The sequence below is a fragment of the Neolamprologus multifasciatus genome, chromosome 7, assembly GCF_963576455.1.
Source record: "Neolamprologus multifasciatus chromosome 7, fNeoMul1.2, whole genome shotgun sequence".
Taxonomy (NCBI): domain Eukaryota; kingdom Metazoa; phylum Chordata; class Actinopteri; order Cichliformes; family Cichlidae; genus Neolamprologus; species Neolamprologus multifasciatus.
Genome location: NC_140445.1, coordinates 22,645,446 through 22,663,884, shown reverse-complemented (window position 1 = coordinate 22,663,884; position 18,439 = coordinate 22,645,446). Strand labels below are relative to the sequence as shown.

The 18,439-nt window shown below is 39.5% G+C and overlaps 1 protein-coding gene across 1 annotated transcript in view; it reads right to left on the bottom strand.

The window, feature by feature from the left end:
* Positions 1 to 18,439, bottom strand: part of fubp3 (far upstream element (FUSE) binding protein 3) — a 29,429-nt gene that overhangs the window by 5,784 nt on the left and 5,206 nt on the right. Inside the window, exons 2-12 of the mRNA XM_085167356.1 lie at positions 12,114 to 12,225; positions 8,341 to 8,374; positions 7,386 to 7,435; positions 7,176 to 7,247; positions 5,663 to 5,720; positions 5,269 to 5,431; positions 4,145 to 4,243; positions 3,848 to 3,952; positions 3,643 to 3,745; positions 2,851 to 2,951; positions 2,507 to 2,636 (exon numbers count right to left, since the gene is read on the bottom strand). Coding sequence (XP_085023482.1) covers positions 2,507 to 2,636; positions 2,851 to 2,951; positions 3,643 to 3,745; positions 3,848 to 3,952; positions 4,145 to 4,243; positions 5,269 to 5,431; positions 5,663 to 5,720; positions 7,176 to 7,247; positions 7,386 to 7,435; positions 8,341 to 8,374; positions 12,114 to 12,225 — 1,027 coding nt within the window. The remainder of the gene's footprint in view (positions 1 to 2,506; positions 2,637 to 2,850; positions 2,952 to 3,642; positions 3,746 to 3,847; positions 3,953 to 4,144; positions 4,244 to 5,268; positions 5,432 to 5,662; positions 5,721 to 7,175; positions 7,248 to 7,385; positions 7,436 to 8,340; positions 8,375 to 12,113; positions 12,226 to 18,439) is intronic.

Below are 18,439 nucleotides of genomic sequence, written 5' to 3'. Positions count from 1 at the left end.
CATTAACCCATTGTCAACCAAATGAAACTTCTGCCTTAATGAAGCCATTATGAGCTCTTCTAGTCAGACAGCAGAGAGCAATGAAGACCCCGACTATTCATTTCATGGACTGGGCTGTAGTGAGGACAGATAATACAGGCTTTATTAATGAGACTGGTTTAGCGAGGTGGAGAAAAGGAGGGGGAGACAAAAGTGCAACTGGTGACGGCATTCAGGGCGAAGCCAAGGGACTGGTTAGCTGCTGGTGGGGAAAATAAAACTTCCAGTGGCATTAAGGGAAAGTAGAATTAGCAGAACGGGCAACGATGTTTCTAATGTCGTTGAATTCAGCTTTATATGAAATTACAGTGGGGTGTTATAGCTGAAATAGTGGAATAAATAAAACTTCTAAAATACGAATAGAAATGTATATTCGCTGAACTGCATGCAAGTATTTTCCCACTTAAAAAAAATAAGGATGGGTATTGACTCGTGTTACGGGATAAACACCAATGCACCATTTGAGTTGTTGTCCAAGAAGGCCAAATAAAATGAAATACTGCAGAGACTGAAACCCCAGCCTAATAAACTAAATGCTGCTGAGGTAAAAATTTTATTTATTTACTTTTAAACAGTGAAAGTCTCTGCTCCACTGGGAGAGCAGGGAAACAGACAAACCTGTAGCCCCTTTCAAATACCTTTAAATACATTAATCTCCAAGGGAAGACTGTTTATATATATTTTTAACACCTTTTACAAAATAATATGAAGGGTTGTTTTGTTTTTTTTAAGATTAGGATTCTACCAAAGAAAATAAACAATTAGAGATCACATCTTATTTTAACATCTCATTGGTTAGTTCAAAAACTTACACTAGAAGTTATTAAAAAAAAAAGAAGAAAAAAAAGAAATAGAAAACAAAAACGGAGCAGATAAAAACGTGCCTTCGTGCTCTCAGCAGTCTGTCACTAGTGAGATTTAAAATTAAATAAATTAAAAAAGGACTAAAAGTGCAAACAATTCAGTATATAAACAGTGTAAACCCAAATACCCCCCCCCTCCCCCAAAACAAACAAAAAAACTAAACATTTTATTAAGTCTCAGACGTACTTATTGGTAGTTTATTTTTGTCTCTTTGACAAGAAGAGCTGAAAAAGTCAGTCCCCTTTTAAATATTTACTCACTCAGCTTAAATTAGCAAAACAACCCCATATCAAAATCACATCATTAAAAGCTTAAATCATTAAAAACCAAACAAAAAAAACCCAACAAGTGGTTGAAATTATGATGAATAACAAAAGTTCCTACACAAATGTTAATTTTAGCCAGTAGCAAAGGTAGCAGCCCACTGTGGGTTTAGATGTTTCAGGTTAAAACTTGTGCGGTGTAACTTTCGGATTAGGATTCAATTTTATTGTCATTACACATGTATAAATACAGGGTAACGAAATACAGTTTGCATCTAATCAGAAGTGCAATAAGAGCAATTATATACAGATAAGTTAAGCAAATATACAAATGTACTGATATATACTTTGTGATGCTGGTTATGTGTTTTGCACTAACTTCACGGCTCTGGTAAAGTCTGAGTAGGTTGGTGGGTGGCTTGATTCGTCAAGCTCGGTGTGGCGGTGTGTATGAGGTCAGAACAGAGGGGCAATGAGCTGCATATGGCATCGTAAAGATATTAATCACCGCATCCTTTAAGGGATGCCTGACAGCACCCAGACCCACCGCCATCTCCACCATATTGGCCCACTTCATATGCTAATGCACAGAGAGGGGGACGCAACGCCCAGGTTTATTTGTTTCCCTCGCCCCACTACATGCACAAAAGCCACTTGACATTTCTATTGCCATGTTTTTATCTTAGGTAAAGAGGCCCCCTTTGACCCGCCCTTCCCCACACAGACACACACACTAAGGCAGCATCCATCCTAGCATACAACACACACACACACACACACACACACACACACACACACACACACACACACAGCTCCTTCCAATGCAATGGTCAATGACTTTTAAATAGCTGGCAATAGAGTGGGCATGAATAGCCAATAAGCTAATTCCTCCTATTCATTCCCTCGCTGCACTCTATTGGGCTGAAAGACCCTCATTAGATGCCAGGCAGCCTTCCACATGATTGAGGGCTGTTATTATGCACCTTTAACAATTAATGTCACATTACACGCATTATCCCCGTCATTAAGCCCTTAGTGAAGCCAATGAATGCCACTTGTGCTGTATACATGAGCCCTGGAGGGATAATAGGAGGGTGGTCACTCACCCCCTCCTCTCCTCATCAGTCTCTCTCAGAGGCAGGACACCAAACGGCAGTTATTAAAATGGAAACTGCAATCTGCTGAGCTGGATATTCTTATCAAGTCTGCTCATTTTAATCAGGCTTATGCAACATCAGCTCAAACAAATACAAAAAACAGCATCTTGTGCTTAAGTGTTAGTGATATTTAAAAGAAAAAACTGTATCTGTGTTTAAATATCTCCAGAACATTTTCTTTACCTTTGCCAATCACCAGACCACACTTATCAGCTGGTACTGCATATGTCATCTCTTGCAGACCTCCAGGCCCTCCCATGTTACAGTCACCTCGCCCTCGACGTCCCATTACGCCGCCAAATCCATCTCGCTCCTGTCAGGAGGAGACAGGAGAAAGGTCATTATAATAAAGACACAAAAGAACTTGACAGATTGGAGGTCAGGAAAAAACAGTCCCTGCATATGAGCGACTGCTCTGATGGACATTTAAAAAAAATTATTTATTCATAAACAAATTGTCTAATTAAATATTTAAAGCCAACTTTGCATGAACAGATGCAAATACATGGGGACTAAGAAGCACATACCTGAGCTGTCTGAACGAGTTCATTAATAAGGTGGACCGCATGATGACAGTGGTCGGGCTGTCCCATCACCTGAGCTACACGGTCGGGGCTGATACCGTCATCTGAACAACCACATTCAAGGGAGGAAAAGTTCTTTTAGAGAAGCTTAAACTGCATGAAGACTTTATATACTTTTCTGAATTTAAATTATATAGGAAATATAGGTGATATATTTCTAACTTTAGTGGCTGCCTGTTTTTTTTCCTGACTGCATGGACACGTCTCCAGAGAATTTACATGAAAATGCACCAACTATGCACGCACTCCAGGAGACAGATGTCAAACAAAACAGTAACTTCTGAATGAACAGCTACTGACAGCTGGGCTGATTCAGAAAAAGCTTTTCTGTGACTGATTGTAAAGTACATCACCACTACAACTATAATTTTGTCATCTTTTACATGCAGGTAGGCTGATAAGGACCAAAATGTACAAGTTTAACACTTTATAAATGTAAAATTATTATAATAAAGTACAAAAATTTGATTTCAAGCACTTGCAAAGACACTTAAGAGCCCGTGGTTGTACTAAATCCATATTTTCTGTGTCGTTCATGTCAGATTTTAAGGGCTTTCTTGACCTCTTACTCTACAGTTTACATTAACTAGAAATAATGACAGCTTATTTTACGACAGCTTAATTAAAATACCAGAGATGCACATCAACTACTCCCTTGTATGTGATGTAATTAATCTAGACCCAATCGTATTAGGCAGAAATGGCCAAAATGAGGCCTTGTTCAATCCTCTTTACCTTGCTTGAACTGGATCCTGACCCCAGCATCATTCTGGATCTTCTTGATCATCTCGCCATTCCTGCCAATGATGATGCCAACAGCAAATCTAGGCACAACCACCTATGTTGACAGAAAGAAAGGAATATGAAGAAAGCTTAAATGTACTCTGAGCAAATTTAGCTGGCTGTCCCGAAGCTGAAAAGCAGAGAAAAAGGCTCTCACGTCCAGACTGCTTCCACCCATTTTGGAGCCAAAATCTGCCCTGCCAGCTCTGTAGTCCCCTTGGTCTTTGTCCCGGATGAGCTTCACCACAAGTTCACGGGCTTGCTAAGAAGAAAATTCAAATACTGGGTAAACAATCCTGCATGTGAAACAAAGCCAAGTCGGACTGACCCGCTCCTCAAAAAAATAAAAAGTTTTGAAATAAAATGTTTGAGTCGAAGGCTAAAGGCATAAAATGTGTAAAATCGAGTGTAAAACAGGACATAGTGGCACACACTGAGCACTTCTGAGACCGACCTGCACTTTGTGGGGATCCCCAGTGATTCTCAGGGGCTTGTCTGCTCCAGTGGGCATGGGGTCATCCTGAATCATTATCATCTGCACTCCTGTTCTCTCCTGCAGGGTTACAATCAGACAGAAGAAGAAACAACCACCAAAGAGTTACCTGGGGAACAAAATACTACTCGCTCCAAAAAGGAGGAGATTCTAGCACATCTCAAAGAACAGGATGATTTTTTTGTTGTTTAAAAAAAACAAACAAAAAAAACCAACAAAAACTATTCTGAATGCAGCCGTTCACACAAACCATGTACTTTTGCAGGATGAATTTGTGGCATTTAGTTTTGAATCAAGCTTGTTTTTTTTTTGTTTGTTTGTTTACATGTGAATAAAGATATCTGACCAATCAGACCACTGCATTTGACAGCAAGGCTCAAAACACACACTGGTACTGAAACAGGTCCCTTGAAAAATGTTTGAAAAGGGCCCTCCGATTGTTACAATTTTATTCTTACTCCAGTGATTAATGCTTAAAACAGAGTGCAGCTGATTTCAGTTTGGGTCAGTTTCTACTGGACAGGTCAAACACTTTACTCATTCCTAAATGCTCAATGAAGAATCACACAAACCTTAAGTTTGTCCCAAAGGAACTAGTCTAACGAAATCAATTTCAACTTGGCCACCTTAATTTGATCTGTTCTAAAGATGCAGTTTGTAAGTCAGTGGATAATTTAGAACTAGAGCTGCTTCGTTCTTCCTCAGACCTCTTTTAGAGGATGGCTTTGTGCTTTTAGTGTCATTTTTGCAGAACTCTCAGATAAAGCAGACAGTTACCACTTCAAGGCATATTTTTAATTACAGTCACGTGATTCAAACAGACTAACACGAAGCACCAAAACCACCGTCTAAAAATAAAATAAAGTTTAACCCTGTGCAACAGGGCTGTGACGTGTCCCCCGAAACTTCCAACAGTTGTTAAACACCAAACCCATTCTCTCCATTTGCAATCTTTATAGTCCTACAATCTGTATGCAAAATGTTGCAATAATAATACGAAGTTCAAAAATCAGGTCATCACCATGGTTCATTTTTACTGTAGTGCATGTGTTGTGTTATCAGTGCAGTGCAGCCTACTCGCGGACCTGCAGTTGTTTAATGGTCTCTCCTCCTTTTCCAATCACCAGGCCGACTTTGTTTGCAGGGATCAGGATCTGCTGAATGGAACTGTTGCCGTCCATCTCATTGTGGAAGCCTGGACCATACCTACACTGCTCGATAATCTCGCACAGAAGCCTCTTTGCCTGCCTGGAGGGACAGAGCCAAGAGCAAGACAAGGGATTTGTCACTACAACCTGCACAACCACCCCCAAAGAAAACGCTTTGCAGTTGTGAAAGATGAGCTTCAGGTGATTCATTCACTGATCAGCACTTCAAGTGAAAAGAGACTGGAGTTCATGCCCTGAATGACAAAAGGGCACACTTTCCTAATGACATGTGGAGTTCCAGTTAATCTGTCAAAGTTAATGTGAGACTTACTCTATGTTCTCTGGACTGCCAGTCAGCGTGCAGGGTCTGTCCAGCATGCCTCCACTGTCTGCAAGAAAACAGAAAATTAAAGAAACTCATAAAAAAAAAATCTTTGCACTTACAAGTAGTTTTGGTTAAGTTTTAGTTTCATGCAATAAAAAAAAAGAAAAGAAAAAAAAGAATGCATTGCATGTTAGAAAAGGTGAGTTTCATTTTTCAGCAACATATTTCACAAACTTGCAACTTAACATGATAACAAACCACAGCCTGAGATGTGGCGAACACTGCATGTCCCACAAACAGTGCTGATAGTTGTGTGAGTAACACTGGAACCAATGTTGGACAAACTATGTGAAGACAATCCTTGGTTTTGTTAATCTAGCTTGAGTGGGGAGGAAAAAACCAAACCAAACCCTCTGTACTAGGCTCAAAGACAAAGAATAAATGAATGGCAGAACAAAGACGAGAGCCACAGACAGAGGCTGGAAAATAAAAATGCCAAGTGCCACAAACTGCAGGTTCTCTAAAGTGTAAAGTCCACTTGCGACTGGCTCTTATGTTATGCAATAAGTTACAATCTGGTTTAAAACAAAACAAACAAAAAAAACAAACAAACAACAACCCTGCATTTAGACTTTCTTCCCCTTCCCTAAATGGTAAATGTTAGCAACACATGTTAAAGTCCAACTTTCACTATCTGGAATCTGACAGTGAAATTTAGCCTGATGTGTGGAGCAGACATCCAGGAAGTCTGCGCTCCAGGATTTGAGTGTTTCTAATATTTTATTAGTCCTTGACTTTGCACTAATTAGCAGGCATGTGAGCTTCAGCTATAGTTTGTGAATGCAGCTTACTAACCAAGTTTGCTAGCCTTAGCAGAAAACTTAGTAATTGATCTTATCACATCATACTTTAAGTCCACAAAAGTACAAGCTTGCTCATGCAAACTTAAAGCATGATAAAAACAAGAAGTTCAGGTAAATATTCTATATAAAATCCTGAATTCACTATTTTCTTAATCTGTAGGTATGCTGCAAATGCAGAACTGCCTCTGGCAGACACACGAGGCTTCTGCTAGCATAAATTGTATCTTTAAAATACAATCATGAAAAATTAGCAAGTTTGCTCAGACTTAAAAGAAAAAAGATATTAATGAAAGGCTGAAGGTTTGGAGAAACCCAATGTGTCACCAAAACAAGACCAAATAAAACAGAAGATGAGTTTGAAATATATTATATATACAATAAATTAAATTTTCATCTTGAGCTTTTTTTAATGCTTTTTCACCTCGTCAACATTTAATTTATGTCAAACTTCTTTCCATCCACAGTTTGACCCTCAGAGGAAACAACATTCACCATCATCTTTTATTGCTGCACACAATAAAAGTGAGTAACGCACACGGCACAGTATTTAAATACAAAATGAAAAGTGACCATGTTATGTGTTATTACATTTGTAATGACCTCACTGCCACCATGTTTGTATATTATGTTTATCTTTATGATTAAACTGGACTTACCTGAAGCAATCTGGATCTTACAACCTGATTCCTGCTGAATTCTTGAGATCTGCTCGCCTCCTTTTCCAATGACTGAGCAAAAAGAGAGAAATTTCAGCATTTCACTTTTCTCCCCCGCCCCACAATTTAGATTGAGGCCCAGTGCTTTGACCCAAAAACTGAGCAGAATGTCAATACTGATGATTACAGGTCAAATGTTAGGCTACTTACTGAATCCCACCATCTTATCAGGCACTTTGAAGTCTTCTGTTGTAAAAGCCCTGAGAGAAATTGGTACATGATCAATATTCTGCCTTTCTGCCAGAGACATCTTGTACACATCAAAAGAAATAATGCTGAAATTATTGGGACTACAACTAATGACCGTTTTCTATACAATCAACAGAATAACTTCTGAAATTTGGGGCACATCCTGCGAGTCCATCACAGGGCACATAAGTTACTTCATTTTATTTTGTTTGATGCTATAACATTGTGAGGAAGTTACAATTTGAACCAAAAGGTTTGCTTTGACCTATGAGGATCAATTTGAGTACCATATTTGTTTTATTCTTGGACATTAATAGCTTTGCATGACTAACAGTTTAAAATATTATTACCAAGGCTTGGTGTCCACCCACAGTCAGAAACAAATTTTGGCTAACTTTATTGTGAATGGTTGTCGCTCATAAACAGAGGGTTTGAACAGCAGGTGTGTGGAGCTTTTGTGGTTGCAGCCAAATCAGCAGGGGGCTGAGATGACCATACTAGGAAATATCTGCTCACACTGATTACATACAGAGCCAAGAGTAGGAAAGAAAAGCTAATAAGCCTGAGCTTTTGACTCACTGAGAAAAGTTTACCACATCATTTTAAACTTTGACCCCATTTAATGTGATCATCCACCACTATATTAATATTTGTATGATGAGATAATCACAAGTCCACATTAAAATTTCCTTACGTTTTTCTAATTTAATTTACTGTTAAACTATAGCAAAAGTACTTAAAAGCAAAAGCAGCAACAACTTTATGATAACCATGTAAAACTGGGTTCATATTCATCTCTGACGGCACAACATCATACTGTTAACCACAGACATGCATGTGCTTGTATGAGAAAATAAACTGATAAACTGAGTGCACTTCTATGAACACAGGACATATTCAGGTGTTTTCTGCTTACCTTTGATGTACCATTGCACTGAGATGGTTCCCCACTGAGAGAAAAAGAGGGGAAAGCACACCAATTAACATGTGACAAATAATCTGAGATCATGGTTTAAAATACAGCAGATGCACCACAAATATCTGCTGAAGTGATCGCCAGCGAAGCAGCAAAATGAGAAAGAACGAGTCAGTGGTGGAGGGGACGGTTCTGCCAATCCTTCATGTTTGTGGCTGACCTGCAGCAGGGGGCTTTCACCAGCATGGAAATCGGGCCTGCAAGTGTATGAGTGAGTGTTTCAATCAGAGCCGCTCAGAAAGAGAGAGGCAGCAGCCGGGTCAGCGACTGCTGGTCCTGAATTGAATTTTGACAGGTAGCACCAAGCAAGGGTCCTGCAGGGTCACTGGAGGATGTGCTGCCATGGACGTGAACACCTGAGTTGATATCTCGTGGGTTCAATCAATTTTATGGCTGTTTGCACTGATTTCACTTCTTCTGGAAAAGCACTGGGGTTAACGCTTAAGAATGGGACCGCTATGAATATAAACGAGGAAGGTGTGTGTCTCACTCGTACGAGGACAAGACTGGATGATAAAGTCTGAATGCCTTGAGTGCCTGTGTTCTTGTTTGATAATTAACTGCAGTGATACACAGATACAATTTCTGTTATTTCCCTTCCAGACTGCAAGAAAAACCTTGACTGAGAAAAAGCTGAGCACACAGCGATCCAAACAATAACAGTAGCAAATAAACCAAACCAGAATTGCATACAATTTTCTTATCCGTTCATTCAGGGTGGAACTATCATACAAACAACTGTGACGAGATAAGACGACAGGATAAATGTCTCGCTTTTCCACTTCGGGGATATGAAAGACATCAAATCTTTGTTTTGTGTGCAAGGCATAGAAAAATGCAATGTTTTGTTGTTGTAGTTAAAAATAAATAAAATAAATCACGACACTGCAGTGTCAGGTCCAAGCAGACCCAAAAACACTTCAGATTACAACAGTTCATCCTACACAGATGAAATGTACACAGACAGTTTGGCAACTTCTACACAGAACTGTGAATACTGAAAAGTGATTGAATGAGTCACTCAGAAAGAGTTTAGAAAGAATAGCCATCTATTACAATTCAAATTAATAACTCCTTATTTAATATGACCAAATTCAGTTGCATTTACATGAAAATGTCTCAAAGCTTTAGCGTAGTCTGGTTTCAGATCTCCAATTTGCTATCCACACGTCTGTTTATTTATAACAGAGCAGGTCTCATGATGCTTTCACTGTACATTTTGCGGAAAAACTCAATTAGCCAGAGCTCTAGAGGCAGGAGTAAGAACAAAAATGTATTTCTTCTGTGCCAAACCCTGAAAAAGGATCACGATTACTGATGCAAATTGTACAAGTTATCCAATCACCAAATAACTCAAGAAATGTTGTTTTCCCTCCATCTTAAGCAAGAGATGGGAAAAAAAAAAAAAAAATCACAAGCACAAGGCATGGCATGTGCTGCAAACATTTGGCCACCGGTGCACTTGAACTGTTATAAACAGTGATTAACTTCTTCTAGCAACTGCTGCCACAGCTTTTTGTTGAAAAGTAACGCCAAAAGGCGATGCCTCATTTTCTCCTTCTGATTGGATAATGATGTTTGTTGGCTAAACTCTGTGGAGCCCAGTATGAAACAGAGTAGGGCTGCCACGATTAGTCGACTATCAAAATTGTCGACGGCTAATTTAATAGTCGACGCGTTGTTTGAAGCTTTGTAAGATCCCAAAAGACGCAGGAATAAGTAGTAGGATTTAAGAGTGTAATAACGGACTGAAACAGAAGATGGCAGCACTGCATGTACAAGGATGCCAGCTGCCGTTAAACCCCGAAGAAGAAGTAGCTCTGTCCCAGAATTCATAGCGCAGCCCTGCTCAGTTTCCAACAATGGCGGCAGCTTGTTAGTTTTAATATTACTCTTATTATTCTTTCTGGGTCACAAAATAAACGTTTAACATATTTTCAGGCGAGAATGTAGGTGTGTAAACCTCAAACACCTGCTCAGTTTATCAAGACACCGCATATTTTCAAAAGCGCTCCGACGTTTTCGGAGACGTCTGTTACCCGCTAGCCGGGGGCAAAGCTTACTAGAGCTGGTGAGAACACCGGACTCCCGGCAAATCGTTTTCAAACCCACCGCTGTCTTTCACTACTCACGTTAAACATATATAAGTCACTTAGATAACTTAAAAATGTTACTGTTTGGCTTTTTAGTATTTTATTTGTTCCTGAGTGAATCCGTTTGGCTGAGATCAAAGTTATAGTTTATAAACAGCTAAATAAACGTCAAGCAGACAACTGATTATTAGAAGTGTGAGATGCTCGAGAGTATACTCCGGTGTCCCGTTATATTTTAGATAGCAAGGAGTTTATTAAACTTCACCGAAACAATCTGCAAATTTCATTAAAATTTAATAAACTATCATCTTGTCTTTATTTTTAGTTAGCACATACCTTAAACACTTAAAGCTGTAAGCTAATGATAGTTATATAAGATCAGATGCTGCTGGTGCAATAAGCTGTACGTTTTACATCCAATGGACGCATGATATGATTAGTTGACTAATCGCAAAAATAATCGGTGACTAGTCGACTATCAAAATAATCGTTTGTGGCAGCCCTAGAACAGAGTTGCACAAACCCTTGCAAGCTAAAAAGGCAAAGAGCCAAGCGTCATGTCAACAATTTTTATTAATCATTAATAATAAAACAGAGCCAAGATTAAGTTCAGTGAGGAAAAGGGACAACACCCAAAACAAACTTCCCTACATCAGTTTAATTTCACTGCATGTTTTCCTTTGGTTATCAACACCACGCCTGCTGCGGCTCTATATCCCAGATTTTGAAAATCGCTCTCCAATAGTGATAAACGCGTCTTGTTTTCATGCAGCAGAATGCCCGTGTAAACATTATGCAAGAGAAGCTGCAGAACCAGAAAACATGAATTTTATGCTGCCAACATATGAACTATACACTCGCTGGCCATTTTGGTAGGTACATATGTTCAAATGCACCTAGATGCAAATGGGCCTCCAAAGGAACGGTATGATCCACAAGCATAATTTAAGATTTACTAACATGTGCAGTGATGCGCCAACTTTTGAGGACTCGCAAGCACGTGCTTCAATCCACACCGGAATAAATACTGATCATTACGCACAATTTATTAAGTTCGGCTTCACAAATTAGACAAATTCTCCCTTTCAAAAAGCTTTGTCTGTATACAAATGTTTAAAAATACACTCCCTCACTTACAAAACCTTAAATGTGTGTGCATGAATTGCCTGATAGACACAGATGTCATATACCCATGTGGGGTTTTAAAAAACAATTTTACACTGCCAGCGTTGCATAGATCCACAAATGTAAGCTGCGTTCATGTGCTAGTGTAAAACTGGGACGTCTGGGCTATTCTTGCATTTTTTTTTTTTTTTTTCCCCAAATAAAGTGGTTGTTTCTTCAGTTCACTACTTCTTCAGCTACCAGATCGCAGAGCACCTTTGAGATGTGGTGTTAGTTCATGGATGTACAGATGACAAATCTGCAGCAGCTGTGAGTGGCCATCATGTCAGTATCAAGATCTCTGAGGAATGTTTTCAGTAACGTTGAATCTCCGCCATGATGGATTGTGGCAGTTCTGAAGTCAAAAGTGGTTCAAAGTGTATCTAACAAAGGGGCCAGTGAGCACGTATGCTATAAAATATGTGGCGTGTGCGCGTATATATCCTGAAGACTCACCTCCATTGTCTAGTGAACGTTTCTGGCCTCCAAAGCCATACATGGAGGGGTCCAAGACTGGAGATGAACTGTTCATATTGGGCATCTGGTCTCCTCCCATCTTGGCTGTCATCTGCGGACAAAACAGCAGATACATGATGATACCCTTTCAACATACACTTCCTTTCCAACACATAATCTTGGGCAACCTTTTATAAGTGTGACACCTCGTCTTTCCTTCTTGTTTGATTTAAAGCATCAGCTCTGGAGCAAAGTTTGGTCTCTCCAGGGTGTTATCTATTTGACAGCTGCAATCTGTGACAGTATATATATTCAAACGACTGATTGATGGTGATGCTTTCCTGGAAACATCTGTCATATTCTGGTTCTCACTAAAGTTTTCAAGCTTTCATCAATAAATCATAAAGATCAGAGTACATTGCAATATCACAACTGACAAAATATGTCACAACAGCTACCTAAAACACAGACAAAGACTCCCAGGTCCTTGGAGCGGAGGCTCAATCCTGTTTGGAGAAGCAGTGAAAGGTTTTGCAAATACGCAAACTGAGAAGACCAAGCAAAATAAGTCTAGGCCGAAACCGTTACCATCACAATTGCATTTTCTTGTAAAAGCCCTGCAACAACAAAATATGACTTGATTTGTCAGTTTGCTCTTTAAAACATTTGTTATGACTTTGATGCTTTTCGTTGGCTTAAAACTGAATCTCTTTCAAAGGGCCGGTTAGCAATTAATTAAAGGACTTATTTTATGTAAAACACACAGTGACTAAACCAAAAAGCAAACAGCAACACAATTTCATTGCAATTATATACAACGCAGGGTTCGACTTAACCAGCGGCCTGACAGCCAGCATAAATGTCAGCTGCTGGTCCAACTGCACTTCCAAAAAACCCAAAAATCAAAAATGATACAGCATTGACAGGCACACTTCATTGTTCAACACCGTTTCACTTCAGCTCTTTGTATGTTGTAACTTCCCACTTCTCTGTGGCTAGCTGGCGGACCAACACCATCACAAGTAAGAGTAGCTCGCTGACCAGGTGACACTGCCTCCTGGTGACAGTAAACAGCTACAACAGATAGAAGAAAGTACAAAGCCGTCATTGGTTGTGCGCAGGCCTTTAGTTTGCTACTGATCTCCAAAATTGGAAGGCTGTTGGGGAAAACTGTTAACGGACACCACAATATCCCCCACACACAAATCATGCAACTTGCACCAAACAGTTGCAGATTCAACTTTTATCTTTATTTTTTCAGTTTCTTTAAATTATAATATAATTCAGGGAAATCTGGCAAATAAATATAGCACAGGATATCTAAAAACAAAAAACAACCCCCTCCCCAAAAACATAACGAAACAATACGCTCAGCTTTGACCAGCACTTGTTTTTAACTTGTTACCAAACAAGCTGTAAGGCTCAGCACTCCACATTAGCAACGCAACATTTGTTTCACTACCCAGTTTTCTTGTAGTGATGGAAAGTGTTCGAGCCCATCTTTAAAGTACAAGAAGAGTGCAGTTATTTGCTTTAAAGCTTTAAACTGATTTAAAGCTTTTTCCAAATCAGCCACTTGCCTAAATTAGATGCTTGCAATGATCGACATTTAAATCTTCTTGTGAGCACCGGCTGCATCTTCCATTCCCCCATTATATCTGCAACCTCTCCTTCCATACAAAAGTATTGGATTACAGGAAATTACACTGAATTGACATATGCGCCTGACTGGAATTTCTTCCCCGATATGAAAAAATAGTGATGGAAATTAGAGTTTCCCATCACCTTCAGGGACAATTATCCAATTCATGAAGTGAGAGGCCTGCAATGGAAATAAGGAGGCATAAAGGGAAGCAGGTGTGGGGTTGTTTTTTCCATGGTGATGTGGCATTTAAGTACATGTGTAACAACACAAAAACGCATTTCTGTATTAAAAAGAAATTGAAATGCACATCTTTTCGTCTCAGCTGATTTTTTCCCCACATGGAGAGAGGCTGAGCTTTTCGAAAACCATCTCTACAAAGTCCTAACTTTGCATTTTAGTAACTTTCACTGTGAGAAATCATTTTAAAAATAAACGAGACAAAGCAGAGATTTTCATTAACCTAAATGTAGTTTCAAATAAAAGCAGAAATTCTCCCCTTATGTAGAAGCATCCCAGCTGCAATGATGTGCCATGTGGAAGACTGCTAACTGGTTGATAAGTGGGCCAAAATAGGGAAGGGAGTGACAGCGGAGTTACCAGGAACAGGAGCCATGCAAAACCTATAACCAAGAGTGTACCACACATCGGTCGTACCACATATTTTTGACACTGCCCCTTTCTGACATCAGACGCTCTCTGCAGGTTGATGAGCAGTCTGAAGCGGTCCACAGACGTCCTCCACTGAACTACAATTTCCCAATCAGGCACTCAACACTCACTTTTTGCTCACGTAGAACGGGGTGATGTCAAGCATTGGCATATTGAATTATGGCTCTGTTGCTTTGGGCATGCTAAAATTTAATTTTTGAATAACTGGGGCTAGCATTAGCCAGCCAGATCGGATCATTCAAGTACTCTACAGCCACTGTTAGCCAATAAACACACATCATGCAAATATCCAGAGAGAACAACGCGGTTGCCTGTACAGTTTTTTTAAATTTGTGACAAGCTGACCAATGTGGCAACTAATACGTCTGCTGTATATGAATAAAGTAACTAACAAATGGCTAGCTTGGCTAAGGCTAACATCTAACTGAAGCTTGTCTAGCCACCCTCATGGTTACTGTTGCTGATGTTTGAGGAAGCTGGTGCCATCTAGGGCTGGGCGATATGGCCTAAAATTCAAATCTTGATATTCTTTAGCTGATGGCGATATATACGATATATATCTCGATATTTTTTTAAAGCCATAAAGAAAGAACAAAAAGAGAGTTCTTAGTCAAAGCTGTGTCCCAGACCTCACATCGGCACTTTTATTAACATACAGCGCAAATGTACATGAAAAAATGACTCAGAAATAAATTACCAGCATTTATTAAATAATAATTCTCCATAAATAAAATGAAACAATGTTGTTTTTGTGCATAACAAAACGCTCACAATTGTGCAGTCAAAATGTAAACTAAAAGACGCTGAGCATAATAACAAAGACAGATTTTGCAGCTGCTCTGTGCCCAAGTTCTACTGCGTGACTGACAGCCTGGAGTTTGAAATCCGTTTCGTAACCGTGTCTCTTAACAGGTGCCATTTGTGGTCCTTATATGCACACAATACGGTAATATTACGTTGAAGAACAGTATGCCTTACGCCGCGAGGCTCCAGACTACGGTAACCATAATGCTCCAACAATCAAGCAGTGTGGCTTCGTAGCTTACCAAAGCATTTTTGACAGATTGCTGAGTGCTGTGTACCACATAAAGGCGGTTCGCGGTCAGTAAGCACAACCAGAACTCACACATAAGGCACACTGTCAATTTTTGAGAAAATGAAAGGATTTTAGTGAAAGGTTATAGTCTGAAAAATACCGTATATGAGTTTTGTAAGGTAGTTTGTTTCAGGGCAGGAGACTGGGAGACTTCGCAGTCTGGGATACAGCATGCAGTTTCACACACTCTTCATTTTGCACTTTATGGCGCTGTAAATAGTGAAAATACTAGTAGTGCTAGCTGCACGGCATCAACACGTTAACAAGGTAACCGCTAACGCTAACCGCAACGCTAACGCGTTGACGCCAACGCGTTGACGCCGTGCAGCCCCACACACGGGGCGATCCGCGTTAACGGAGATTTGCCGTGCTAATACAGTTATGGCGTTAGGGCTGTGCGATATGATCAAAATCTCATATCCCGATATAAAACCTCTATCGTCCCGATAACGATATAAATCACAAAAGATTTTATATTTTCTGTAAATTCTGTGAATCTCGGGTAGGTGAAGTGTTTCCAGCTGGGCGTCGTGTAGCTGGAGTCGAGTGTTTTAACAGATGCATGAAACTACACATTTTTAGACATAGGTTGTAACGGCTGCAGTTTTCTTTGTGAGTATTTATTTCACGGCGTGCTGAGGGGAAAAGCCTGTTCTAATGTTTGAGTCTAAGGTTTATTTCTTAGCACCTGACGACTCTTTTTTTGCTTCTCATCCGTCAATACTCTGCATACTTTTTCACGTTATTCCATTTATTTTGAAAGGTATCAACAGGATCTTGAGCTTTATTGTGAAAGGTGGTATGTGGAAAATAAACAAGCGGACATGTGATGGTTTTACCATCGTTGTTGCTAACGACAACCCATAAAAACAGGCGCCTGTCCGTCTGTAGTGTGGTTATATTAAATATAAGAGAAAGAGAGAACTTTAAGAAATTAATATAGCCACTACAGTGACCATCAAAACGATGAAAAAAATATTGCCGTAAACAGTTTATTTTGAGACACCACGAAACAAACAATAGCGTAAAATGAAACGATAGACGTTTTTATATCGTCATCTGATATATATATCGTTATATTGAACAGCCCTATATGGCGTTAACATCATTTTAACGAGAGTAACGCTGCAGCACTAAAATAGTAATCTCCAAATGTTTACTTTTTACCGACCAGCTCCTCTTTGATAGCTGCCGTGTCCATCTTGTCGTTACCTGCAGGTGAAACGATGGGGGAGGGGGAGTTGTGCTCAGTGAAGGAGTGTAAGTAAGTAAGTAAAATTTATTTATATAGCGCTTTTCACAGATAAAAATCACAAAGTGCTTTACAACACAGGAAATGGGAATATAAAAACAATATAACAGTAAATAAAACAATGTAAAACAATAAAACTATAAAAACAGCATAAGAAGAAATTAATCAAATGCTTTTCTAAATAAAAATGTCTTCAGCTGTTTCTTAAAAGAATCAATGGAGTCCGTGCAGCGAAGAGACAGTGGGAGAGAATTCCACAACCGTGGTGCCACAGTCTGAAAGGCCCGATCACCACGAGTTTTAAAACGAGTGCGCGGTACCACCAGCAGTCTCTGATCTAATGACCTTAAAGCCCGAGAAGATGTATGTGGTTTCAGCAGGTCAGATAAATATTGAGGAGCCTGACCATATAGGGCCCTAAAGGTTAGAAGTAAAATTTTAAAATGAAACCTAAAATTTACGGGCAACCAGTGAAGGGAGGCCAAGACTGGAGTGATATGTGATCTTCTCTTGGTGCCTGTTAAGAGACGTGCTGCAGCATTCTGCACAGTCTGAAGACGATTTAAGGCCGATTTGTTAAAACAAGTAAAAAGGCCATTACAATAGTCTAAACAAGAAGAAATAAAAGCATGAATAATCATCTCAAGTTCAAGCTTTGATACCATTAGTCTGATTTTAGAGATATTCCGTAAATGATAAAAACAGTTTCGGACCAGCTGCTTAGAATGTTCCTCGAGCGACATCGAGCTGTCAAATATGACACCAAGATTTCTAAGGCTTGATTTTACAGAAGGGTCTAAGAAGCTGATATGCTGTCTAATTTCTGGAGACGAGAGAGAGACGAGGCACAGTAACGCAGCGTAGAGACAAAAGAGGCAAACTTGCGGCTCCATTGTATATAATGTTTATTGATTTTACTGTTTATTTTAATATTTGTGTACAGCGCTTTGTGATTGTCTGTCTGTGAAAAGCGCTTAATAAATAAAGTTTACTTACTTACAAGTATAATTATAATGTAACAGACTATATCGATATAAACGATATCGGCACATCTCTTATCTCGTATAAAAATATATCGATATATTTAAAAACTCGATATATCGCCCAGTCCTTGTGCCATCATCATAGCGGCACTAGCAGACTGCTAAATAACTACATAATTCAAAAAATTTAGTATTTATCCAGTATAAATTAAGGCAATTTAAACACCAGCAATTGCCACATGCTGCATTTATAGAGGAGCTGTCTCAAACCTTATTGTAAAAGTAGAAAAGCTTCAAGTTTATCATCTTGTCCACATCAGTCTATATGCATTTGCTCGAATTTGTTCTCAACACTGCGGATACTCTCAGTTAAGCTACTGTTCCCCTGCTGCTCTGTACTGCCTGAACCCCCCCCCCCCCCCCCCCCCCCCCGTTAACCTGCAGCTGTGGGTCAGGAGAGCAAACTAGTGCAAGTTAAATAATGTTAGGAGGGGAAAAAAAGATTTAACTGTGGGCAGAGGTGTAGATTAATTTATCATTTGCCCCCCCCCTTCTGACTTTTGGACTCCCTGACATTGAACAAATGTAGAAATCTACATCTATGATGCAACAGGTTGACAGGCATGCCATCTCATGTGGCTCACTGAAGGGTACACACTTCATATTCATCAGCAGAAAGCC